This window comes from Thunnus thynnus, chromosome 9 (genome assembly GCF_963924715.1).
Source record: "Thunnus thynnus chromosome 9, fThuThy2.1, whole genome shotgun sequence".
NCBI lineage: Eukaryota > Metazoa > Chordata > Actinopteri > Scombriformes > Scombridae > Thunnus > Thunnus thynnus.
Window position 1 is genome coordinate 146284 of NC_089525.1, and position 27114 is coordinate 173397.

Here is a 27114-nt window from a genome sequence, read left to right on the forward strand (position 1 = left end):
AAATTCAGAGCCATGTCAACCAACCTCTAGTAGTGATACCACGGCTGCCACTCCATCTGATGCGCGTAAGATGCAAGAGCCCTTTCATCACTGTTTGCAGCTTTAATATTATCTTGTGTGTGGCGATCTTGTTTGGTCATGGTCAGTTAGTTCAGGAATGAAGGAGTCTGGTCTCCTGGACATGATGGATGCACACAATTTGTCATCCTGATTTATAATTGAATTGAAATTGGTCTATATGAGCTTCATAACAATTTATTCTTGCCCTCTTTTGGGATAACAGAAAGGATTGCTTCTCTCCCTGAAGGTGGGTTTGACATTCTCTCAAGCGTGCAATTAAAGAAGTTTAATTTCTTCAATGCAGTCTTCAATTCTTTTTTGTAATCTGGGATGTTAGACATTGATTTGTATATTCTTCAACTGAGGGAGTTTAAAAATGCCTTTGTATTCTCTTTCCTTTCTTGTTTTGGTTGTGAATACAGGGCCTTGTAATATGCTTGAAATGCAATATTAACCTCATCTAGATTGTTATATGTTTGCCCTGTCTAGGGATCTAATATTCTTTTACAGATTGTGAAATCTGTTTTTTTCAGTATTTTATTTGCTCTATTTTGTAGCTTTAGGAGCTATTTCATAATAAGATTGTTTTTTTTTTAAATAGACTTTTAAAAAATCGTCTTTGTAAATGTCTGAGATCTGGCTTCTAATTTCTTTCATTTTATTCATTATCTGATTGCTGTGATTCTCACCATGTTCCTTATCTAATTCTTTTTGATTATTTTTTGCTTTCTTGAGAACTGTACTAAGGGATATTAATGTTCCCCTGACACCTGCCTTTAAAGCGTCCCAAAGTATATTTGGGTTAACTCCCTCATTGTCATTAAAGTCAAGGAAGCCTTAACGTTAGATTTTACTTGCTGTATGACCGTTTTGTTGTTAAGCAAACTTGTGTCCAAATTGTTTTCTTTGGTTTGCTATCTAAATGTAATGTCAGGAAGATTAGAAAGCGGTCTCAGATATCTATGGTTCCAGTATCGCAATTCTGAATTCTATGACTATAATTTTTAAAAATAAAGAAATGGTCTATTCTTGAGTATACTGCATGGGGGAACGAGTAATAAGTATAATTGTTATCGCATAAGATGCAAGTCCCTCCAAACCTCCAGTAAGCCAATTTCATCCAGACCTTTTCTCAGTAATTTAGTCTGAGGCATTACATTCCTGTTATTAGAAGTATTCCATTTGCTATTCATTCATTTAAGTCTCCTGCACAAATTAATGTTCCTTTTGATTCTGAAGCAATCAGTTCAAGACCTTTTTCATAAGTTTGTGATCACTTTGTGGGAGCAGACAAACACAAATATATCCACCCTCACTGTACTTAATCCCCTTAACTAATTAAAAATTAATAGAGTTATGTAATAATTTTGCGACCCCTCTTTTGTGACCTGTCTTAGAGGTGCTGTAAAATGTGCTCCTATACCCAATTTAAAAAAAAAAAAAATCATGTTCATTTTGAGATAGATGGGTTTACTGTGTAAATTAATTAGATTATTTTCCCTTTTTCTTCATTTTAGTCATTACTCAACTCCTTTTAACTGGGTTGTTTAAGCCATTCACATTCCAAGAAGCTACTTTAAAGTTACTGTATCCCATGACAGCTGTTCGAACTAAATGTGCCGGCAACATCAACATATGAACAGTAACAAATAATATTAGTAAGAACATTGAGAACCAGTGGAACAGTGACTTCCAACTTCAGGACCTTATACAGCCCTACCACACTCTCAAACCTATGTATGTGATCTTGAAGAAACAGTTCCACATTCTGTAGGGGTTCCCTCTTTGCAGAAAGAGCTGAAGGTGTCTGCAGTGAATGCAGACACCTTCGGGGGGGATTGAATAAAATTAAATTAAATAACAGGAGGGGAAATGGACAGTTCAAATATAGTGAAATTATCACTGCAGAGAAAGTGGTCAGGGAGCAAAGTGAGAAAAAAAGGGTGTGTGTGTATGTTCGCTTTACCTGGAGATTTCTGCTGTCGGTGGAAACCTCTGAGCCTCTCTCAGACTTGTAGGTTGTGGTCCCCATCTGTTTTGCTCCAGTGTATGCCTTGGGTTAAGTTTCTGTTTCCAAGTTGTTTCAGTCTTCTATGGCAAGTCCACAAGATAGCCTCTCTTTTTCATGTCCTTGGATACTTCAGTTGCATTGTTGTAGAGGCAGAATCCATCCTTCCAGTGAATTCTCATCTTGGCAGGATATGGTGTCTGGAAACAAATGTTTCTCCTTGAGAATTTTCTTAATGTCTTTGTACTCCCTGAGTTTACTGTTTACCTTGGCAGGGAAGTTGTTTACTGTTTACCTCGGCAGGGAAGTTGTATGCAAACACGACCACTTTTCCTTCGTGGGTGATTTGCTTTGAGTACTCTGTCTTTTGTGTCATATCTCTGGAAATTAACCAGAATAGATCTTGAGACCACATTGTCTTGAAGTTTAGGGCTGATTAACTGGTGGGCACACAGTAGATCGGTGTCTCTGTCAAGTGCTAGCACCATCTTTCGAAAGTTATCAGTGAATTTTAGCATCGAGGTTCCTTCTGTGCCTTCCTCAATGCAAATATCAATATGTCGTGATCTTCCTTTTAAGTATGTTATTTTAGCTTAAAGGATTCTCTGTTAAAGAGAATGAATCAAAGTGTCACTTAGCTCAATGTTGGCTGTCTCAACCTCTCCACCTGTTGCTCTGCTTGGTTTAGCCTTGTACTGTGGTTGCAGACATCTCCAACAACATTTTGTAACTTATGATTTATCTGTCTTGAAATTGTTGAATTCTATTTTAATGTTACTTGTGAAGTCATTTTTGATATCCATTAGTTCCTGCGTCAGTTCAGTTTTCCAGTCTTGCATGTCTCTGCTCTGACTTTGGATAGCTTTAGCAGTCATTTTATTTATTTATTTTTTTTATGAGCAACAGTTTTGTGTTTTGGTGGGGTTTTTAACTATTTGACCGGGAGAGTTAGCAGTCTATACTGCCATCTTGAAACGCTCACCCAATCAGACTCCCCCCTTTAGAAATACAGTAATTTAAATATGCTTGCTTACTTTAGTGCCACCTGGTGGTAAAATTTTGTGAAATTTTATAGGGCTGCTCAGTGGCCCAATGTGCGCATATCAAAGAGTTATACCAGTTTATTCAAGTTGAACCCCAACGACTACTTTGGTAGCCACTTGCAGGAGAATGGTATGGAATATCAAAAAAACAAATGTAGCCATTGTTCCAGGGGTTGTCCAAATATGGTATGTACAAATTTTGGTGAAGATTGGATAAAATATGGAGAATAGGATGTGAAAAATGTTTTGCAAAAAATTTCTAAATGGAGGAAATATTTCCCCTGTGCAAATGGACATGGCATATACCAGTGTCTTCATCTGTATCCAAAGAATCCACAGGAAAAAAGTTTCTTCTACACCTCACAGTCAGTTAGTTGTTAGCCAAAATGCTACTTCTTCTGTAACTGGCCACATGGTGGTGCTATTTTTTTCCATAGGCTGAGGGCAATCACATAGGGATCCTGTGCACCAAGTTTGAGATCTTCAGGTTTAAATACTCCTCCGGGGATGCTATGACATCCTAGATTTTGTGTATGTTGCCCCAAAACTGTGGGAGGAGTGGTAGTAGTAGTAAAGTACAAATGTAAAGTTTGCAAGGTACTCGAGGAGAAGGTCTCGCCAACTACCACAAAATGTCCCATGTTGACTGAAAGGGGTCAGTACAATAAAGTCATAAAACAATATATAAACCAACTAATTTTGGTTCATGTGTCACTAAATGTACATCACACAAGTCTCTATGTAAGGACATTCCTGCCTCTGCACATTATCACTATTTCATAAAATATGGTAAACTTATTTTTGTAAACTTGTCTCTGTTTTTTCTTCACTTAGACAGATGAAAGTGTCAAAAACATTCTTTGTAACCGGTTTAGCAAATCAGTCATATATTTACTGTTTGCTAGCTTCAATATCTTTGATTGTAGTTTTTGTAAAAAGTATGTTTACATCCGAGTTTGTGTTGGATTTTTTAATACTTTTTAATATTTAATAAAGCCAGTAATGATAGCCCAGTTTAGCAGACATATTTAGAGTTAGATCCAGTATCCTGTGATAGCAGGTATAAATGAGTCAAACATGAGAAAATGGGGCCATTACCCTGCGTCAATACAGACTTTGTGTGAAAGTAGTTAGTCCTCTGAAGAAATCCATTATCGAACTTTATGTCCCAGCAGTTTATGTTCAGTTTTTATAATGAATCAGAAAGCATTCAATCATCAACTGCTCTTTGTGTCTTCTGTCTCTCTGTAGCCACCAGATGTCGAGTGTTGAAACAGCTGCGAGTTGAAAGCGCTCCGATAGTGAACAGGTTTGATTATGCTCAGTGTAAGAAGCTGGACATGGAACAGGTCCTGGATCAGATACTGAGAATGCCTCCAGAGAGGAACCGTATCATCTACATGCGCCCTATGCACCAGGTTTGTCATCTGTGATGTCATCTCTGTTTCTGTAGAAACTGGATACTAACCTAAAACATAGTTCAGACATCAGTATCCACTGTGCTGGGCAAGAGACAGTACAAGATAAGTGTATCCTAGTACAGGCTTCTCAATACAGTATTCACACTAAATATGACAAACTGCTGTCAGCATGTGGATGAATTAAATTTAAAGTCATGCTTTTATTTACATCACAGGAAATAAAGCTATGTTGCTGCACAAATGTATTTAGAATTTAGTTTGTGCCAAAATCTAACTACTACAGTGCCAGTATATTTTTAAAAGTTATTGTTACAGTGATCAACCATGTTTAGTTTACTTCCTACATTATTATCATTGAGTAATGAGAATGTTTTTATTGTTAACAGGATCCCCATTAGCTTCTACTGGCATGGTTGCTCCTGGGGTCCATTGATATTAAACTTTGTTTAGTTACAGTAACAAAAAATAACATTTGGAGAATGTTTCTGTTTGTTTGCTTTTGGAGATGGATAATGTTTCAATATAGCTATCAAACTACTATAATACAAAAGTGAATGCATGTGGCTCATAGTTAAAAAGTCTTCAAGCAAGGAGAATTAAAGGCTTTTATTAAAAAACAAACAAACAAAAAAAAACACCTAGAAGCTCTGAGTAACAGTCACCAACAGCTTGACTGATTGTAGCTTTTAACCTGTCTGGACATTTTTAGCTGCTTGTTGTTTGAACAGTTTTATGCAGTAAATTAACCTCCTATATACATAGTGAAGGTAGAAAAACATTACCCACGATTTCCAAACTGATGAAATTGTTCAACTTATACCTGATTGTTTCTCTTCATCCCTCTGTCTCTTATTACTTCCTTTGTTCTGTTTCATCTCACTGGAACACTCCATCTTTTTACTTTTCCTTCTCCTCTCTGCAGATTGACTCAGTAGCGTTGGAGCGTCAGCTCTTCCAGGGGCCCTATCCGTATCACATTGCTATTGTGCACGAATTCAGCAATCCTCCAAATATACGCAACAAGGTTCGCATTCGCAGTTGGATGGACACCATAGCCAACATCAGCCAGTGAGTAGTATCTGTCATGGCAGAATAGTCCAACTGTAGTGTCAGTTTTTTTTCAAAAGTCATCTAAAAAGTTCTGGAATTACTGTTTTTGTTGCCTCTGTTGCCCCTGTCTCACATAATCCCTGAAGCTATAATGTGTGGGCTACTAGCTTCTAGGAGATTGCTTTGAACAGAAATGTTGATTCCTACTGGTGTGTAGGTACAGCAGCTGTGCTCATGGTTAGACAAGTGCTAATTGGGTCACTCACTCTTACAGTGAGTTCACATATCAGATGCAAAGAGGTAGTCTCTCTTTACCCAGAAGCTTATAAGTGTGTTTGTGCTGAGCACAGAATTTCCATACTTAGCTTGAACTTGGCAGTTGTTTTCTCACTTTACCTTCATACAAAATTACTGCCCAATAGTCCTGCATTTCGTGTAACTATGTGCTTTTGTTTCAAAATGACTAAAAACGAGTTGTCACCATCATTATTGAAGGAACAATGGCCAGTTTCATCTTACTGTGTAATTTGCTATGTAGATAGACATAAATGTAGGAAGGTGGAATCACATTTTCACTGTGTGCATACAAACACAGAAGAATATATTGGATGTAGCAAAACAGAAAGAAAGCTCCAGAGAAAGACAAATTAAGTTTATTGTGGGTTTACAGCATCAAGCCCACAAAAGGATGAGCCCAATCAGTTATCTATGACTACCAATGTAATGAAATGCAAAGTTAAAATGTTTGTATTGTCAAAGTATGAAGTTTGAACATGACGTGTCACTAGTGAGCCATAAACTGATCACTTTGTGTATGTCTCTCTCCCAGGGAGTTAATCAAGTATGAGTTCTTCCCAGAGGCCACCAGGACAGAAGAGGATGTGAAGAAGTATCCCAAATATCCCTGGGGGCGGGACATCTATACGCTGGAGGGTAATACACTGTCAGACCTACACCGACCAATTTACTTTATATGTTACCACTGAAGGTGGACATGCACATACACATCAACCAACCAAACATTTTTTCTGCTTTGTAGCAAGTAACCTGTTAAATCATTTACAATGCACTCTTTAAGGAACAGGACATTGCTGTCTCTATATTCAAGCATATAGGATTTAAAGTGAAACAACGACCTATGTTTAAGTGCTGAGACATTGCCCTTTTATAAATAATTATATATAATTCCCCAAATTGTACATGTTAAAATGAGCTTGAGTAAAATAACCATGTTTAATATGTAGATTCAGTTCATAACTTACTGAAGTGTCTGACCCACAAACATCATCATACACTCAGTTAATGCCCTGCCAGGCCTGTAATGCTGTCAGCTTCACTTCATCCTTATCTGGACTGTTGCCATGTCTGTATGTGCAGGATCATTATCCTGCTGCACTGCACTATAAAAAGGGCTATAAGTCCTATTGTGTTCACCCAATATGAATATGAACACAGTCAAACTTTACTACCAGGCCATGAGGGAACCATATGTTTCTAAATCTGAAAAAGCTGAATTATAACTATATAACTAATTTAGTTACTTACTTACTGTATGCTATTATAGGCTATTTTGGGAATAAATACCTAGAACTTGTTTTTGCACCATTCCGTTGGCAAAGCCTTGAACCAAGTTCAAGGCTTTGCCTCCGTCATCACTCCTTGACTCCCTGTCATGTCATGCTCCTATCCATCTCTCCTGTGCACTTTCTCCTCTCTCTTACTTTTCTGAACCAAAACTTACAGCATTAGTAAACAGTCTCCTGTCTTTATGGAGCCTGAAGAACAATTGTTGGGGACAATTGTTCTTGTCCAATTTTAAGTTGAAATAAATTAATGGATACTACATTAAAGTGCCAAGTCTCAGCTTTATTTTGTTTAGGTTTACATCAATATAGAAAGAGCTGTGTGTCAGATATAGCACTTTTCAGAGCTCAAAGTTTAGGGGTTCAAACACAATTGAACAGATGTTTGCTGAAGTCAAACAAAATGATCATATTTAATATTTAGTGGAAAATCCTTTGCAGTCGATGACTAGCTGAAGTCTTGGACCTAAAGACACCAGCAGACGCTTTGTATCTTCCCCAGTAATGCTCTCCCAGGCATTCACTGCAGACACCTTCAGCTCTTGCTTGTTGTGGGCTCTCTTTGCCTTTAGCCTGGTCTTCAGCAGGTGGAATTAGTAAATAATCTCTTGTCTTTAGTAGATGCAAAGAGGTAGTCTCGTATTGAGATCAGGTGATTGACTCAGCCAGTCGCGGATATTCCAGTGTTTCCCATTTATTACCTAGACTTTGGCAGTCTAATTTGTCCCACCACAGTTTCATAATGAACCAGAAATATTTTTACATTTCTTCTAAAATAAAAGGTCTCTAACGTTGTGTTTTGCGCCGTTGCTTCAGCATAGCATCTTTCACTCCCAGTCAGGCCCCTCCCCCCACTGTACATGCACTCACACATGCGCTGGAACATTCCTGGCTACGTCTGAGACACCAAGGCATTTTGAGGACACACCGTTTGATGTAAGTAACATTAACTGATGTTACAGTATCCACTGCAGTTATCTACTAGTCCAAACACAATTTTATCATTATCAATATATAACAGCAAACAGATAATGTTACTGCAGACGTTAACATTCATAATCAGTGTTAATCTAATGTTAGCTAAGAATGTAAGCTGCGAGTCTCCTCACTTATGTCAACTGACATATCCAGCTGCTAGTCGTGAAAAACAATGTATAACATATGTAATGCTGTATGTAATGTAATGTTATATCTAGCTAGCTAACGTTAGCTAATTATCTAATGTAAACATTATTACCCACAGTTCTGACAATGTAACTATTTTCAGCATCTGAGGAGCAAGTTGGCTTATCATGTAATGTTTGGCAATTTGTAATGTTAATCAAGTTGAAATAAGGCTACTGTTTTTTACCCTTGATTTTCAGATCATGAGCATTTTTAAATATTTCAAGAAGAGAGAGCGAAATCCACCATAAGATGAGGAAGACACAGCTACAGAGGTAGCTAGCTAGCATAGCTAGCATAGTTAGGTGGCAAGTCAGTAGCCAAACAGATTATTCATAGGCTTTTGTCAAGAAATAAACTGGAGTAACTGGAATTTTAACATTACTTGTTTCTTGGTAATAGAAGAGACAGCTTCTCCGGGTTGCAGAAGAGACAGCAGGGGCAGACAGCCTCAGCTGACTCTCATGGAGGGACAAGGCAGGTAGTTCCCATAGTGGCAGCAGGGGAGAGCCTCCCCTGAAGGAGGGACAGCAGGAGAGTTTGACAGCAGAGAAAGGGGCAGCAGGTTAGAGTAGTTTCAGTAGTTGTTGGTGTTTGTGGGAAATATTTATTTTGTTTATGTCATCTAGGTGCAGGCAAACACCAGAAATCAGGGTGGAATCCTGAATGGCTGCAATCGCTTCAGTTTAAATACTGGCTTTATGTTACTTCACATGGTAAGTTACAGTCCCCTCCAAAAGTATTGTAACAGTAAGGCAAATTCCCTTGTTTTTGTTCACTGAAGACATTTGGGTTTAAGATCAAAAGATGAATATGAGACAAGAGTTCAGAATATCAGCTTTTATTTCCTGGTATTTACATCTAGATGTGGTAAACAACTCAGGACATACCACCCTTTGTTTGAATCCACCCATTTTTCAAGTGAGCAAAACTATTGGAACATGTGACTGAGGTGTTTCTTGTTGACCAGGTGTTGCCTTTTAGGTTGATTGTTCAAACATTAAATAGCTCTGCATGACTAGTCTACTTTTTGGCCTAGGTTTAAACCTATAAAGACTGCATTTCTTGTTAAAGAGGATAAACCAACATGAAGACAAGAGAGCTGTCTATGGGAGAAAAGCAAGCCATTTTGAAGCTGAGAAAAGAAGGAAAATCAAGCAAGCACAACAATTTGGAATGTCCTGAAAAAGAAAGAAACTACCGGTGTACTGAGCAACAGACATCGAACAGGTCGGCCAAGGAAAACAACAGTAGTTGATGACAGAAATATTGTAATAGTTGCGAAGAAAAACCCCAAAACATCAGTAAGTCACATCACCAACGACCTCCACAGTGCAGGGGTGAAGGTATCACAATCTGTTCAAAGAAGACTCCAAGAGCAGAAATATAGAGGCCATACCACAAGATGCAAACCACTCATCAGCAGTAAGAATCAAAAGGCCAGATTGAAATTTGCAAAGAAGTACAGAGATGAGCTGCAAAAGTTCTGGAACACAATCTTATGGAGTGATGAGACCAAGATTAATCTCTACCAAAGTGATGGAAAGGCCAAAGTGTGGAGAAAGAAAGGAACTGCTTATGATCCAAAGCATACAAGCTCATCTGTGAAGCATGGTTGAGATAATGTCATGGCTTGGGCGTGCATGGCTGCTTCTGGAACAGGCTCATTAATATTTATTGATGATGTAACTGATGATGGTAGCAGCAGAATGAATTCCGAAATGTACAGAAACATTTTATCTGCCAATTTACGGAGAAATGCATCCAAACTAATCGGGAGGAATTTTATCATGCAGCAGGACAATGACCCAAATCACACTGCCCACAAAACAAAGGACTTCATCAGGGGAAAAAAGTGGAAGGTTTTAGACTGGCCAAGTCTATCACCTGACCTTAACCCAATAGAGCATGCATTTCACCTCCTGAAGAGGAGACTGAAGGGAGAAACCCCCCGAAACAAACAAGAACTGAAAAAAGCTGCGTTAAAAGCCTGGAATAGCATCACAAATGAAGAATGCAACAGTTTGGTTATGTCGATGGGTCGCAGGCTTGAGGCAGTTATTGCAAGCAAGGGTTATGCCATCAAATATTAAATGTTATTTACTTTAAGATTATTTGTTCCTTTACTTTTGCTCACCTAAAAATGCTGTGGTGTAATACAAACAGTGATATATCCTAAGTTGTTTAACACATCTAAATGTAAATACCAGGAAATAAAAGCTGACATTCTGAACTCTTGTCTCATACTCACCTTTTGGTCTTAAACCCAAATGTCTCCAGTGAACAACAAAAAAAAGGGAATTTGCCTTGCTGTTCCAATACTTTTGGAGGGGACTGTATATATTTGCATTTGGTAGTGGGGGCATTCCATATGAATTTAGGCCCTTTTTCTGACTTGACCTCTCAGATCTTTCAAATGTGTGTATGTATGTAAAGAATGGTCCTAAAATGAGACCCCTTGTGGAGGTTGGGGCTGTCCATTACAGAAAGGATTATCTAGAGCATCATATCAATACTGAACACCACCAACAGAGCATTAAATTCCACAAATCAATTGCATCAGGTAATTTGTAAGCCTTGCTCCAGCCACATCATCAACCCATTCAAAACACAATCCCAAAAGTTTCAGATGCGGTTAATGGGTAGTGTTCAGAGAGGCTAAAATTACACAGAGAGGCAGAATAAGAATAACAACAACAAAAATAATGATAATAATAGAGATATGACTAGAAATAATAATAGAAGTAATAGCCGGAGAAGGACACCAACAGGACTGCACCACCATCCTGGCACCATCCCCGTGTCAAAGGCCCACAGTTTGCATCCTAGAGGTTCCTACGAGATGAGAAAGCACAAAAAACTCCTGGGAAGAAGCCAAGTTAGTAACATACATTAATGGCATTAATGGTACATGAATGCATACAACTGGAGAGGAGGAGGAGGAGGGGGGGGGAGCCCAGTGCATCATGGGAAGTCCCCCAGCAGTCTAGGCCTATAGCAGCATAACTAAGGGCTTATCCAAAGCAAGCCTGGTCAGCCCTAACTGTAAGCTTCATCAAAAAGGAAACTTTTAAGCCTACTTTTAAATGTAGAGGGTGTTTGCCCCCCGGACTAAATCTGGAAGATGGTTCCACAGGAGAGGAGCCTGATAGCTGAAGGCTCTGCCTGGCATTCTACTGTAGGAACCACAAGTAAGCCTGCATTCTGGGAGTGCAGTGTTCTAGTTGGATAATAGGGCACTATGAGCTCTTTAAGATATGATGGTGCCTGACCATCAAGGGCTTTGTAGGTGAGGAGAAGGATTTTAAATTCTATTCTGGATTTTACAGGAAGCCAAAGCAGTAAAGCTAAAATGGGAGAAATATGATCTCTTTTTCTAGTTTTTGTCAGTACACATACAGCAGCATTCTGGACCAGCTGGAGAGTCTTTAGAGACTTGTTAGGGCAGCTTTATAATAATGAATTGCAATAATCCAGCCTAGAAGTAACAAATGCATGGACTATTTTTTCTGCATCTTTTTGAGAAAGGATTTGCTTGATTTTTAGAATATTACATAAGTGAAAAAGGCAGTCCTTGAAATTTGTTTTATGTGTGAGTGAAAGGACATATTCTGATCAAAGATAACTCCCAGATTCCTTATGGTGGTGCTGGAGGCCAGGGCAATGCCATCTAGAGTAGCTATATCATTAGATAATGTGTTTCTAAGGTGTTTAGGGCTGAGCACAATAACTTCAGTTTTATCTGAGTTTAGTAGCAGAAAATTGCAGGTCATCCAGGTCTTTATGTCCTTAAGGCATGCTTGGAGGTTATTTAACTGTTTGATCTCATCTGGCTTCATTGATAAATATAAATGGGTATCATCTGCATAGCAATGAAAATTTATGCAGTGTTTCCGAATAATATTACCTTAAGGAAACATATATAAAGTGAATAGTGTTGGTCCAAGCACAGAACCTTGTGGAACTCCATGTCTAACTTTTGTGGGTGTGGAGGATTCATCATCAATGTGTACAAACTGAAATGGATCTGATAAACAGGATTTAAACTAGCTTAATTCAGTTCCTTTAATGTCAATTAAATGTTCCAGTCTGTAATAGGATGTGATGGTCAGTGGTGTCAAATGCAGCACTAAGATCTAACAAGTATAGAGAGAGGTCCTTTGTCTGATGCAGTTAGGTCATTTGTAACTTTGATCAGTCCTGTCTCTGTGCTATGATGCGCTCTAAATCCTGAAATCCTCAATTAAACTGTTGTTATGTAGAAAGTCGCTTAACTGATGAGCAGCTGCTTTCTCAAGGATCTCAGAGAGAAAAGGAAGATTAGATATGGGTCTGTCATCACTGGTCAGATTTGGCAGGGCCCCAGAGAAAACTACGAAACATTGTCTTTGCATATGTACACACCAACTCAACATTAATTTTAGTGACTTCCGATTGGCATAATCGGGAGTCATTCCCACTGACATGAATAACAATCGTACCATATTTACTCTTATCCGTAGCCAGTAGTTTTAAATTTGATTCAGTGTCGCCCACTCTGGCCCCAGGAATATATTTGACTATGGCTGCTGGTGTCGCCAACTTCATGTTTCTCACTATGGAGCTGCCAATAATCAGAGTTGGTTTCTCAGCGGGTGTGTCACTGAGTTGGGAGAACCTGTTAGAAATGTGAACTGGTCGGTGGTGAACCGTGGGCTTCTGCTTAGGGCTTTGCTTCCTTCAGACAGTCACCCAACCACGCTGGCTTCTCAGCTGCTCAGGAACTACCGGGGGAGTAGGAGCTATGCTAGATTGGCCCGCACCAGCTACTGGGGGGTGGCTAACTATATTAGCTAATGGTTGGTTTTCCATGGTGCAGAGCTGCGCTTCCAATTCACTGAGCCTCGCTTCCAACACTACAGATAAACTACATTTATTACACGTATCATTATCACTAAAGGAGGCAGAGGAATAGCTAAACATATGACACACCGAGCAGGAGAGCGAGAGGGAGAGAGAGAAGCCATTGCTAACTGCTTAGCTAAGTTAGTTGCTAGGCTAATTGCTGAGCTAAAGTAACTAACAACTGTGGGGTTAGCAATAAAAATCACTAAAAGAGGGAGAGAGCTAAGAGTGCTTGAGTAGAACTAGTGTAAGTGTAAATATACCACAGGTATTTATCCACAGTGATGAGGAACAAAGAAGAATTAACTGATTTGAGAGCAGCAAAATGCTATCAGTAAACACAGTCAGCAACCAGAAACGACAAAATATACTTACCGCAACACATCAGCACATCACAGTCTCAATCAGAGAGTCTGTTCGAAAGATGGGACTTTTGTATCTCTGAGGTTCTAAAGTAGTTGGAGTAATAGAAGCTAATAAAGGCATGAATAACATTATCAGGGATGTGATTTTTCCTGCTTTGTCAGGAATACATTTTTAGACATTCCTGTTTTCCTGCTTTCCCCCATTAGCTCTTTCATTTCTTTTTTGAGTTATTTTTATCAAACAATTATCATGGTATACTTAATGTTGTTTTTGTTTCATTCAGATACCTGGATAAAGAGGGACTGGTTTTTAACCAACATCATGACTGTCAGTGATGGCTAGGCTGACACCATTGTCACTGCTGTGAAAGCTGTCCTGCAGAACAAACAGAAAAAGGTGCCAACAGAGAAACTCATGTGTGCTTGACACTGATGGGTTAGTGGTTATGACAGGTGTGATCATTTTACTATTCCATGTTTGTGTGTTTTTAAGAAAGAAATGTATATGCAATTTGCCTTGTTGTATTATTTGACATGTAAACACAGGGCGTGTAAATGGGGTTTCTAAGTAGCAAACCAACAGCGTCCCCATGATTGTTACCGTGACTTGTGCCGCCTGCCGCCTTGCCCTGGCCAGTAAGGACACATCAAATGATGTGAAATACATGGTGACCTTCAGGGACCACCTCCAGGAACTACACCTGTACTTCCATCATAGTGCAAACTGGGTTGCAGCACTGAAGGCAGCAGCTACCACTCTGGGACTGTCTGACTTGAAGATGAAAGTATATTATTTATTACATATACTATCATTCACAGATGGTATTTCCCATCTACTCAGTACTAACCAGTGTAAGTCCATACTGACATAACACTGGTTTATTATTTCCGGGAGGAAAAAGACACATGGTGGCTATCTCAGCACCTGGCCATTGAGATACTCAAGAGAAATCTTACAGCTGTACTTGCCACATTGGCAGAGGAGGCAGTGCTTTAAAAATGCTTGGTCACCAAGGGCCTATACACCGTTGGTGCAACCTACAGGTTTGTGGTACTGGTGTATACCTCCAGGCTGACATATTGCCACATCTTGCAAGGCTGTGAAAAGTCTTCCAACCTGCAAATTTCAACTTCCTTCACATCAAGGAGGAGGTGTGTTATGATTAGTTTATAATGTTTTAGAGTTTATGTTATGTCTTTCTATGGTACTGTTGGTTACCACTGGAGACAGTGCTGTTACCATTGGAGACATTAAACTGTAAGTAATAATGATAAGAATTAAAGCTGCAAGCAGCGATGATTGGGCCCTTGCACCATTGCATAAGTTGGGGTGCGGCACAGTCGAAGGGCTTCTGTCACGGGCATGTAGATGTCTTCAGACCCGGGTTGTTTTCAGACAGTTCAAGAAGGAGATAAACATCACTTCCTTTGTCCACTATTTTGCGTGCTGCTGGGGCTGCTTAATTGAAATTTCAAAGGGGGTGCTATTGAGCCATTTTGCATCACTGACGGGATATTGTCATGTAGATGTGTTCAGGCCTGGATTGTTATCCATGATTATGCATGATTATGTGTGTGCAGATTTTTGTAGATGTAGGTTTAACGTGGTGCGGGCGCTGCTTCGTTGAAATATTGTAGGAGGCGCTGTCGAGCCATTCTGCCACACCCATGCCCGCCAGCTATACAATATTACAGACTTTAAGACCTGTCACGTGTGTGCAAAGTTTTGTGAGTTTTCAAGCATGTCTTGGCCCTTAAAAACAGCTTCGTATTTTGTGGCGAACAATGTGTTGCCATGGCAACGGCTTTTGATGAAAACTCAAAAACTTCAGGAGTTATCATCATCAAGGTTTTACACCTGGGCTGACCATATTTTATGTGTTTCTGACTAACCTGCTAGGAGTAGTGAGCAAAAGAGTGGCGCTTAAAACTTCCTGTTGCCAGTAGGTGGCGCTATGACTGTGACTCAATATGAGCATGTACTTGTCTTTAGAGTGGGACCCTTATGAGGCATGGTAAATTTGGAAAAGATCAGACCATGTGGACTCAAGTTGTAAGGCTTTGAAATTTCATGGTGAGACATCGAAATTCGCCGTGTCGTAATGGCGACACCTTTCGACAAAAAATCACCAACTTCAGAATATGCAAACTCCAAGTTCTTGAGGCTCAACGCCATGCCACGGCCACACGCTTCAACGTTCACTAAATCTTTTGATAACTTTTGATCATAAACTAGTCTAGATGACACACACTGATTTTGAAATTGTTATGATGAATTCTGTAGGAGGAGTTCGTTAAAATATAAGACAAGCAAAATTGCCAAAATTGACCACTAAATTCAAAATGGCCGACTTCCTGTTGGGTTTCAGCTATGGGTCCAAGAGACTTTTTTGTGCGCCCTGGCATGATTATGTGTGTGCAGATTTTCATAAATGTAGGTTTAACGTGGCGCAGGGGCAGCTTCGTTGAAATATTGTAGGGGGGTGCTGTAGAGCCATTCTGCCACACTTATGCTAGCCACCGATATGATATTACAGTCTTTAAGACCTGCCATGTGTGTGCATAGTTTTGTGAGTTTTCAAGCATGTCTTGGCCCTTAAAAACAGCTTTGTATTTTGTGGCGAACAATGTGTTGCCATGGCAACAGCTTTTGGTGAAAACTCAAAGGCTTCAGGAGTTATCATCATCAAGGTTTACACCTTGGCTCACCAAATTTGATGTGTTTCTGACTAACCTGCTAGGAGTAGTTAGCTAAAGAGTGGTGCTTCAAACTTCCTGTTGCCAGTAGGTAGCACTATGACTGTCACTAAATATGGGCCTGTACGTGTCCTCAGACCGGGATTCTTCCTGTACCAGGAAGACAAGGGGTCGAAGACTGGGATGAGGGCCATTTATTTGGTTTCACGGTGGAGTGGCCAGCCACCCAAGCAGTGGAGGGAAAGCTGTGGTGTCAGCAGGCACTGTTTTGAGGTCCAGATCCGGAAGAGATGGAGCAGCGAAGGCATCAGCTAGATGGACTAAAGTGTCATCACACAGGGCTGCATAGTGATTGGAGAGGCTCAGGTGAGGGATAGAGCCCCTCTCGAGTCCCTCTTGCGGCCACGAGCCACCACATCAGCCAAGGATGACTGGTGGGTAGGTGTCAAGCAGGAGGAGGGCCACAGACAGGTAGCGAGATCCCACACAACTGTGTCGTGGATGGCTATGCTCAGCGAGGCCAACTTTTAGGACTGCCTATACAATAGCGGACAATAGCGAGTCCCTCTTCAGCAGTTCATCAGAGAGCTGTTGGATATCCTCCATAAGGTCAGCAATCTTTTTGTTTGCTTTCCTCAGCAGTACACCGTCCTGACAGGGTGTAGCTGGCATGGTTTGTTTTGGTTAGGAGTACGCTCAGTGCTAGCACTGCTAAAAACAAACAGGTTTGTGCTAGTGTCAGAAATCAGGTCATGCAGTTAAAAATCTAAAAACGTCCAATGACTAAAAACCTTATACCAGATTAAAACGGCAAGGTTACAAAAGTGTGTCATAAAACTTTGGCTTAAAGGTGCAGTGTGTAGAATTTAGTGGCACCTGGTGGAACGGACTTGGCAGAAATGGAATATAATATTAGTAAGTATGTTTTAATGAGTGTATAATCGCCTGAAAATAAGAATCATTGTGTTTTCATAACCTTAGAATGAGCCCTTTATATCTACATAGGGAGCGGGTTCTTTTCCATGGAGGCCATCATGTTGCACCACCATGTTTCCATAGTAGCCCAGAACGGACAAACCAAACACTCACTCTAGAGAGAGCCTTTCACGTTTTTTGTAAGTTTCCTGGCCATTGTAGGTTCTCCCACATGTTTGGAAGGGTAGGGTGAGGGGAGGGGTATTCATTTGGTTGCAGTCTGCAGCCTCACCTCTAGATGCCACTAAATTCTACACATTGGACCTTAAAAACTGAATAAAGATGTCAATTTGTGACAAAGCTTCAGCCCGACAGAGAGACACACAGATGCATGCACACATGTGCATGATAGACCCGGTTATATTTACAGCAATCTGATGCCAACAATAACATCTACCTACTAAAGCAACAAATCTCTGTTTGTGTGTCTGTATGTCTGTATGTCCTTTGCGTATCTCTTGAACCATTCATCGGATTGACTCGGCACTTGGTGGGTGCATTGCTGGAGAAAAAACATTTGCTGTGTCAAATTTGGTGCAATTTAGACACGCATCATGATAAATATCAATAAATTTAAACTCTGAATAAACAAGTCATCAGCTGCTCTGCTCTGCAGCGGCGGGGTGGGGCTTCTGGGCTCTGTTACTGCATGTCACGATCAGAGCTGTACAATCCTGCCATGAGAAAGAGGAGGGGACAGCATCTCTCTTTGTTTAATAACGCAAAAAGTTATGCTCTGTTGTTGGTTTCTTGAGTAATTTTAAAAAAGACGAGAAAAAGAGAGAGAGAGGATGAGCGCACTGAGAGCACAAGCGAGCAACAGAGGCAGACTGGAAAGTTTTCTCTGAGAGAGACAAAGCCTGTGAATGACAGCAATATGTAATTTTCTGATTGTGACAAACGCTCTTTTGGTGCAATTTTGACATGTGACACATTTAATATTAATAAGCTTTGAATAAACAAGCTCACCGCTTAGCTCCGTGTCTGAGTGGAGCGGGGCTGTTTGATATAAATACTGTCACATCACAGTGGGGCGGGCTTCTGGGTTCTGACTCGACTTTACACTTGGCGGATGTACTGCCGAGGACCTAAGAAAATGCAGTGTGAGTGTGAAGTTGTTTGGACATGCGACACGTTTAATAAACTTTGAATAAACAAGTGAACAGCGGGCTGCTTAGCTCTGTGTCTGAGTGCAATGGGGACTGTTTAATACAAATATTGTGACATCACAGCAGGGAAAGGGCTTCAGGGCTCTGACTTGCTGAGCAGGACAAAGACACGCTCAGTTAAACTGCCTGAGAGAGAAGAATGAGCATACACAGGAGAAAAAAACAGAGGCGCAGGCAGTAAAACTAGCCAATAGGAGCACAGACTTATTTGTTTGGCAGCAGAATCAACCAATGGAAGGCCATAAACTGCTTTTACAGTTCAACCTCAGTTTAGTCTCACTGATGAAGTTTCTGTCTGGATTAAAACCATTTAATTTATTAAATCTGTATCATTTTCACTGATATGTTTGTCAGTTAATAAATATATATATATATATATATATATATATATATATATATATATATATATATATATATATATATATATATATATATATATATATATATATATATGTTCTAAAGAAATAAGCAAGCAATCTGCCCATTCCGAACAGGCATGTTTTGAATAAACACTGCACTAGTTCCCATCACGATTGAGACCCCCAGACACATCAAGGATTCAGGTAAGGCTCCCTGGGTCCTTTGTGTCCCATCTCCACCAAGACCTTGGACTTGGAGCCTTCCATCATGAGGAGGAAAAGAACAGGAGAGAACAGGATGTTGAGGACAGTGGGGCCATGCCATGGGAGGACCAGTGGACAAGATTCATGAGAGAGGTAAATGTTTGTTTTTCTCAGATTAGAATATAAAAGTGTATTGGGTTTTAGATTGAAGGTGCTCTTTTGTTTGGGGTTCCATAGTTTCAAAAAGCAATGGAGAATCCAAGGTTCTCTTCCTGTGAGTTAAAATGTCTTCATTGAAATTGCATGTTAAAACCAGACTTCAGCCAACATACCCTTGTAAGGGAGTAGTGAATACAATGCCAAACTCTAGTGTTTCGTTTCAGAGTCTGGTTTTAAACTTGTCAATTCGATGAAGGTACTTTAATTAATTGGAAGAGTGCCTTAAATTCTCTGCTGTTTGAAGAGTTTGGGGGTTTTATTTTTCTTTTCTGCTAATTCTAGGTAGCCAGTCCTTACATCAGGGACCTGATACACCAGATTCCAGAATCTGAATATTATTGGGGCCTTCAGCATTTTGGGACCACAGGCAGCTGCACAGACCTTGGTACTCCAGGAGTGGCAGTCCCTCAAGGAGCACATGCGTGGAGAAGGGGCATTCAAGGTGGGTGAATGATATTTAGATATTGCACTGTATTCATTTATCTTATCGTCAGAATTAGTCATTCTTGTGCAGCAGGATCAGAGTGATAGCCTACAAATCCCCAAATCTACCTAATGCTTATCACCATGCTGAACCCAATACACTTACCTTTATACTTACCTGTTGGGAAATATCCTATTGTAAATAAACCCAGCTCAAATTATTCAATTTAACCTACAGAGTCAGACACACCTCGTTTAATTTAAATAATGTAAATTAACATCTTTTTAAAATTATTTCTCTAGGAGATGAACCAAGCCAAAATAATGACCTTGCTTGCCAGTGAGTGTGACAACTGGGAACAGATCTACCCATTACTCAGCAGTTGCACTTGTCATCCCGGTGTGAAACATCAACTGTGAGACAGACTTCTCCACGATGAACAGGGTAAGGACAGAGGGCATGACAGTATGACTGAAGTTGCCAAGATGTGTGCCAAACATTTAACCTGCTTACATGATAAACTGCATAATCCTCTCAACTAAAAGAAGAGTATAAACAGTATGCTCCAAATGCACCTTTTATTTTCATTCATTTGGCTAATTGTGGTTACCTTCATTTTCAGGTCAAATCAGAACTTCGTAACAGGCTGCAAGGAGAGCACCTGGCTGCCTGCCTGAGGGTCTCCATCAATGGGTCAAGCCCAGAGGAATTCAACCACAAAAGGGCATTAGAACTGTTACTCTCAAAGCCCAGGAAAATTAAATGTCAAAACTCAGGTTACAAAGTTTGCCAATGGGGACAGATGATCATCCTCTATTTATGATTTATAATAAATCTGTATTAAAGGCCCCCACGCATGAAATACAGACTTTTCAAGTCCAGTTTGGTACAATTTCATTCGGCCTCGAAAAATGTCTTCAGATGAAAAAGGTTTATTTTTGGTTGAAAGCTTAAATTTTTCTACTACAAAGTTGAACAGGGAAATGACAATGTGCCCTCCTCATCAAGTATATTCTTTATTTTCAAAAAAAATTAACCAGTTCAACACAAGTAACCACTTTTGCTTCATTTCTTTGATGGCTTAAATGAATGCTCTACTCAATTTTGTGTGTTGACCATTTGTGAACTGTGTTAAACTCTGTCCTGTTTACCATGCTTTGTGAGTGTGACTTTTTTGCTGTGTCCTCACCATTCCTATCTATACAACCAATGTGTTTATGATTAAGAGCACAAAATCGTTTACAAGAACGCAAAGTTCTTCATAGATATAGCCTCTTAATTTTGCTCTCAAAGTGCACCAGCTTGATGCATTTAACTTTAAAATGTACAAAATTCCTCTAGGAGGGCCCAGGAGCATCCTAACAAACAAAAGTAAACCAAAGGACATCCTAACAAACAAAAGTCAAAGCACACGATTAAACCCTGCTGCAAAAGTACTTACAGGTCTTTTAATACAGGTACTAACACTACACAACAAGTCTATTAACATGATTTTTTCTTCAGCTGTCAGAAGTTTGTTGACCTCAGTAACTGTTGTAAACACAGCACTAAAATTGACAGTTTCGGTTATTTGGAAACAAAATGCTGATTCATCATTCATCTGACTGATTGATTAATGTGCAAGTCAAACTGTTGTCTTGATTTGGCTTTAAGTTTGAGCAAATTAATTCCCCAGAAGTCAGTTATGTTATTTTGTTATATTACAAACACTAATCTATATTATGGTGCTGAAGCATAGAGCTTGAAGAACAAAAAATGTGTAACTGTCCAAAATATTTTCTGGACTGCATATGGGCACATCAGTATTGTATTAAGAAAGACATGAAAAAACAAACCTATACTTTACACTTTTCACACAGTGATTGTTTCATTTCAAATTCAATGTGCCGGAGTTCAGTGAGAGTCACTGTTTACAAAATGCAGTGCATAGCAGGATCATGCCATGTTCATTTTAATACTAAAATATACTAAAAGTAGCCTGCTCAGCCTTCCAATGTAATCTGTTTTAATCATGGTATAAACAAGTTGTTTAAGAAATTAAATTTGTTATTTGCTGAAAGTTGCAAAAGAAAAAAGACATTTCTCCATACTACATCATAGCTTCATTTATACCAAGCAGTACACCTTGTGGAAGATGTTTCCACTGTGAATAGGTGGAAGGGTTTACAGTGCATTAATAAATGACATAGAGAAACACTGTGAGAAAAAAGGACAAGGAAGATTTTATGGTCTTTTATGTTCCAAAGAAAACAAGCTGAATGGGAAGGCTTATCTGTATACCTTTAAATAAACCCACCAACCAGCTGGTTGGAGGGTTTAGAGTGGAGACACATGAGATCATCACACCTTCGTCCTTAAGGTTGATTTGTGGTCGATCAGAACTAGTTCTTACAATGTGTTTTCTGACCACATCAGAAGTCAAAAGTGTTCACAGTTCTTCCGAATGGTTTCAGTCAAAGGCGAAGTGAAAAGCTGACCATCACAGAGAGGAGGTTCATGTGATATTGTTTAAATATGGGGATAGTGGCACAAATATGAAAGTTACTGAAATGGTTATGTCAGGAATTTAAAAAGAGACATGTTAAAACCCTGACAACTTTCTCATCTCAGCACAGCTGACCAATGACGGCATGATGTGAATGTCGAATTTTCCGTTTCAGAAAGTTACAGAAATGGCTGCGCACAATCCCCCCCTAATCAGACATTGCAGTGGTGTGGGAGGAGGGAGTTTCCAAAACTATTCGAACATTTGACAAGCACGTCTGGTGGACTATACCAGCCCCTTGATAGTTGACCATCTTCTTGTGTTACTTTCAGGAGTGGTGGATGGCGCTCCCTACAGCATGATAACAGACTTCCCCTGGCTGAGGACTCTTAGAGCAGCCAATCCTAACAGCTATGCCCGCTATGACTTCGAGGACGATGAAAGCAGTGAGTGCAGTCAACACATCCATCTCTTCTATCAGCAGTCACAGAAGTTGATCTCTAAATGTACACAATTCTTAGTATTAGCATTGCAATTGTCCCTGTAACAAAGACACAACCTGATCATAAAAGCACTTGAAATGTTTTCCTCTCTGTTGTGTCATGTGTTAGCCACCATCTACGCTCCACGGCGTAAAGGCCAGCTGTCAGCCGACATCTGCATGGAGACTATTGGGGAGGAGATCTCAGAGCGACGACAGAACAAAAGAGGAGTATTTCAGAGAGTGGTGGTCCTCTTCCTCCATCACTGTGATACACCAGGAGAACCGGTGGATGATGACTACATCTAGACACCACAAGACACTCCTCTTGTCATTAGAGTGATCCCAGCAGGTGACAGTCCTGCTTTTGCACTGCCTGAGCTCCTGACTGAAGATTCAATTTGGAAAAGAGACAAAGGGATGTTAAGTTTGTTTGCTATGGAAGCTGCAGGTCAGAGCTGTGTTTCTAACACACTGACATGCACATGATGTCTCAGAGACTTTACTAACTTAATCTAGAAGGAATAATTACAGTCCAAGGGCACTGGGGAGGTGCTGCCAAAGATGAATTAGATAAAGTAAGGGCACTTTGCAAAAACACTTCCGAAGAATCTGTATTTCTGTGATTTGGTTCATTAGGACCAGTATTCACCCTTTTCTGCTACATGGGAAAAAAGAAATGGATAATCTTTAGTGGATTTGGAACATTTGGATGAGGTTCACGCCTCATATCTGATGCTGATTTCCATATTATTTCATCAAAATCTTAAGGCATATAGAGCGCCCTAGCATACTGCAAATTCACACATAAAAGCAGAGGCTAAAAAAAATGTTTAGATTGTGTAAATTATGGTTCACATGGGAAATTCAGCATATTGTATATTTTCATTTAGTGAATAAAACATTTCACTAATTATTTTTGAATTGCTTCTAACATGAAAGTAGTTAGGACTAAAGACCTGTCTCTGCTCTAAAGAAAGGCCTGGCTCTCTGCTGTTGAGGCCACTATTGACAGCGTAAACCCAGTTGTCTGTACAGCTAGTGTTTTCAGCTGTCTTGCTGTACATTATGCTATCACTGAGAGCAGATGTAGAAAAGGACTATGCTGTATTGTTGGTCTGCCCTTTCATCTGCCCATTGCTACAGACTGTCTACCTCTGTTCCACTCACAGACACAAATGGCCTTAAACAGAAATGTTAAAGAACATGTGCTTTTTAAATCAGTCCTAAGTTTTCCTTCCTTTATTTTTTCCCCTCAACGTGTGTCTTCGTTAAACATTTTACCTCAGTAAGCATTAAATGGAGAATAGACAGATGTTTAGTCCAGATGGAGCTGAAAAAAATACAACAGTTGTGAATTTAACTTCCTTGGGGTTGATTTTCTTCAGTCCTCTTTGCCTGTTAGGTCTATTGGATCAAGACTAAATGCCCTACCACCAGGGAACTAGACTTTATAACTAACTCCTGTCCATCTAAACTGGAGAATCAGATTAACTTAATCATGCAGCTCGCATTTTTGGCCAGCCATCCTGAACTGGACACAAATCACAACACTTGCATGCAAATATTACATGCCCTACATGGTGTTGCCATGTTAAAATGCTGTTGTTACCACTGACTAAGCAACATGAAGGGAGCTAAAAGAAGTACTGCAAAACTCAACTTTCACCTTTGAGAAAACAGAAAGTGTTTGATAGGATATGTCCAAAGAGCTTTGATGTTGGATTTGGAGGTGAGGTCTGGACTCTCTAAGAGTCATTATGGTCGTGTTTCCCAGTAAAAATACAGTATATATGCCATTGCCGTTGAACATCATCCTGGTTGGCTTTTCAACAATCTGACAGAGGGCTTTCTGACAGTGAAAGATGTTTTACTGGAGAAATATATACCAAACATACACAGTCCATTGTGTAATACAAAAAAATTGACTGTGACAAAAAAAAGGTCTGAATATAGTTGGTGTCTAACTTAAAGAACCCTATGTTCACAAGAGATGACTGCTCAGCCTGTCTCCTGGTACTTCACTGCTTCTCAAAGATGTCTCATAATCAAAGTCTGTGTGATGGCTATCATGAAGAGAAATCAGACCACTAGATTGAAATAGTGTATTTTATAACAGATAGATATGCTCTGAGATTTATGTCAGCCAGTTACCTCTCTTTGCTAAAAGGAGTTGTTTTATTTATTGTTTATATATGTATATATATATATATATATATATATATATATATATATATATATATATAAAATAATATAATTGGTCCTGTATATGGAGAGCTCAGCCCTTAGGACTACAGAGCAGTGGATTGCATTGACTTTTCTAGATTCGGGATGTGGATTTTCCTCAAATGTGCAAAAGATTTGAGTTGCGAAAGACTAACAACTTCATTAAAAACTAACATTCACTATCTAATGAATTCAACATTCTGTTTGAAGGTCGAATGGACTGAATATGATTCAGCCAGCCTTTTTTGTGTAACTGTACAGGTATCATGGATGACAATATGCTTCCATGGTGTTTATATGTTTATAAAGAAAGAGCAAGACTATTTCACATAATAAAAAATAAAAGAACTCAACAGGAAATAACTTTTGTTATGTCTTTGTTACATGTCCTAATTTCAGACTCTCTACCATTGACTGTGGTATTTATTTATATATATACATATATGTGTGTGTGTGTATATATATGTGTGTATATATATGTGTATATGTATATATATATATGTGTGTGTGTGTGTGTATAAGGTAGATGTATCCTGTAGGGACCATAAATACACAGCAAAGGTCAAAGTAATGTAACCATCATTTGTTGTCATCTGATGAACAAAGTCAAAGGTTTAGAGCCCCAAAAAGTACAGAAAGCAGTAATGGGCTGTTTGACCAAAAGTTTAACTGATCAGATAAATAATAGTTATATGAAGCTATACCTTTACCTTAATTCCAATCACTTGGTAACACATTTTATGTTGTCTTTATTTTCAGTCATTTGATAAAGTAAAAGTTCAAGCTAATATAAGCAGCAATATTTCCAATTTTGGTACCCAAAGTGATGGTATCAAAAAGATGCTGTGGCATACATAAACATACTACTACAGCCACTGGTTTGACTTAACGCTCAATACTATTTTTGTCAATTGGAACCAAGACCTTCCAAATAAGAGATGCTAACATGGATATATATAAATTTTCTGTGGCTTGGACAAAGAGCAGAAGGGTTGTGAACACTCATTGAAGTGATGAGCTGTAAGATATCCTGAGTCTTTACATACCTTCTAAAAGGAGGAGGCTGTTTTAAATACAATTTGTTTCTCACATTTGACAGTGAAATCATCTCTCCGAAACAAATTTGTCGATGACTTGTTTTGGTTTTCAAAGTCATCTCGAAGCCACAAAAAGGCTTGGGCAAGCCTAACATCTGCTAGGTTAATCTCTGACAATAGAGAAGCTCAAACACAAGAAATAGGTCCCCATGTACCCATAACCCCATATCCATTTAATAACCTTTCAACTGATATAAGATAATACTAGTTCCATTTGGGAAAAGGGAGAAACCCATTATTAAACACATTTAGGTCTGGACATATGACTCAGTTGAAGAGCTGAGGGGTTGTTTTAATGCTACTGAATGGGACTTATTCCTCAATGACCAGGTCTCCTGTAACAACCCTGAACTGTTAACCTACACTATCACCAGTTATCTCAACTTCTGTGTTGACTATCATTAAAATATAAAATGTCAGAATCTACCCCAATAACAAACAACATATGACTAAATATGTTGAAACAACACATGACTCAATAAATGACTAAAACACCATTTAAATCGAAGGAAAATGGCTTTTCTGGAGGGAGACCTGCAAAAAGTGAGAGATTTGGAGAAGGAAATGAGATGCGTGGTTAAGAAAGCAAAAAAGGACTACAAAGACAAGGTTGAGAAGCTGAGGAATATGGTAGATAAATCTTTTATCTACCATGATAGTCAACAAGTGTAATTAGACAGCACAGTTGTCAGCAATGATTAATGTTCTTATTAGTGATTTAAATTACTCTGACTACTTAAAAATTACATAATTGAAAGCCAAAATGTTAATATGTGAGAATATGAGATACAGTCAGTGACAGAGACCCCAGTTTGTCAAAAAAGATGTAACTCTGGGAACAGAAAAATCAAGAAATACCTTGAAATGACGACTAATATGCACAGACTGCAGTAAAAACAAAACAAAATAGAGAAAGAACAAAAAAATCAAAGAATTAATGGAGAAACATTTTGAATGTTTAAAACATGCAGCTAAATTGTCTGTGCCCAAATATCTTAAATCATACCTCCCTTCAGTAGTTCATGCATTGATTTTATGTATTAAAACAATGTAAGACTGATCTACTTTATTCAACATATTCATCACTTTCTGTGAAGCATCAGCAGATAGAAACTTATAATCCCAAGCAAATGATGAGTTCTCAGAGTCAGGTTTTATCTGAAAATTACCTGATCATGAAAACCGCATTTAAAAATGTGA

General features: G+C 39.2%; 1 protein-coding gene and 1 long non-coding RNA gene across 5 annotated transcripts in view; both read left to right on the plus strand.

Moving 5' to 3' along the window:
* Positions 1 to 27114, plus strand: part of fbxo38 (F-box protein 38) — an 82028-nt gene that overhangs the window by 44308 nt on the left and 10606 nt on the right. For 2 of the 4 annotated variants that reach the window (XM_067598445.1, XM_067598444.1), the window contains exons 17-21: positions 4363 to 4529; positions 5455 to 5600; positions 6412 to 6515; positions 22443 to 22556; positions 22722 to 24847. In XM_067598445.1, the coding sequence (XP_067454546.1) occupies positions 4363 to 4529; positions 5455 to 5600; positions 6412 to 6515; positions 22443 to 22556; positions 22722 to 22900 (710 nt within the window). In that variant the 3' untranslated portion in view covers positions 22901 to 24847. Of the gene's footprint in view, positions 1 to 4362; positions 4530 to 5454; positions 5601 to 6411; positions 6516 to 13862; positions 13956 to 22442; positions 22557 to 22721; positions 24848 to 27114 lie in introns of those variants that run through there. The other 2 variants (XM_067598446.1, XM_067598447.1) reach the window with 2 other exon arrangements.
* Positions 18863 to 22181, plus strand: LOC137188868 (uncharacterized). Its single transcript, XR_010929540.1, has 4 exons — positions 18863 to 19135; positions 19484 to 19643; positions 19928 to 20069; positions 20248 to 22181. It is a non-coding gene; the product is annotated as an uncharacterized lncRNA (long non-coding RNA).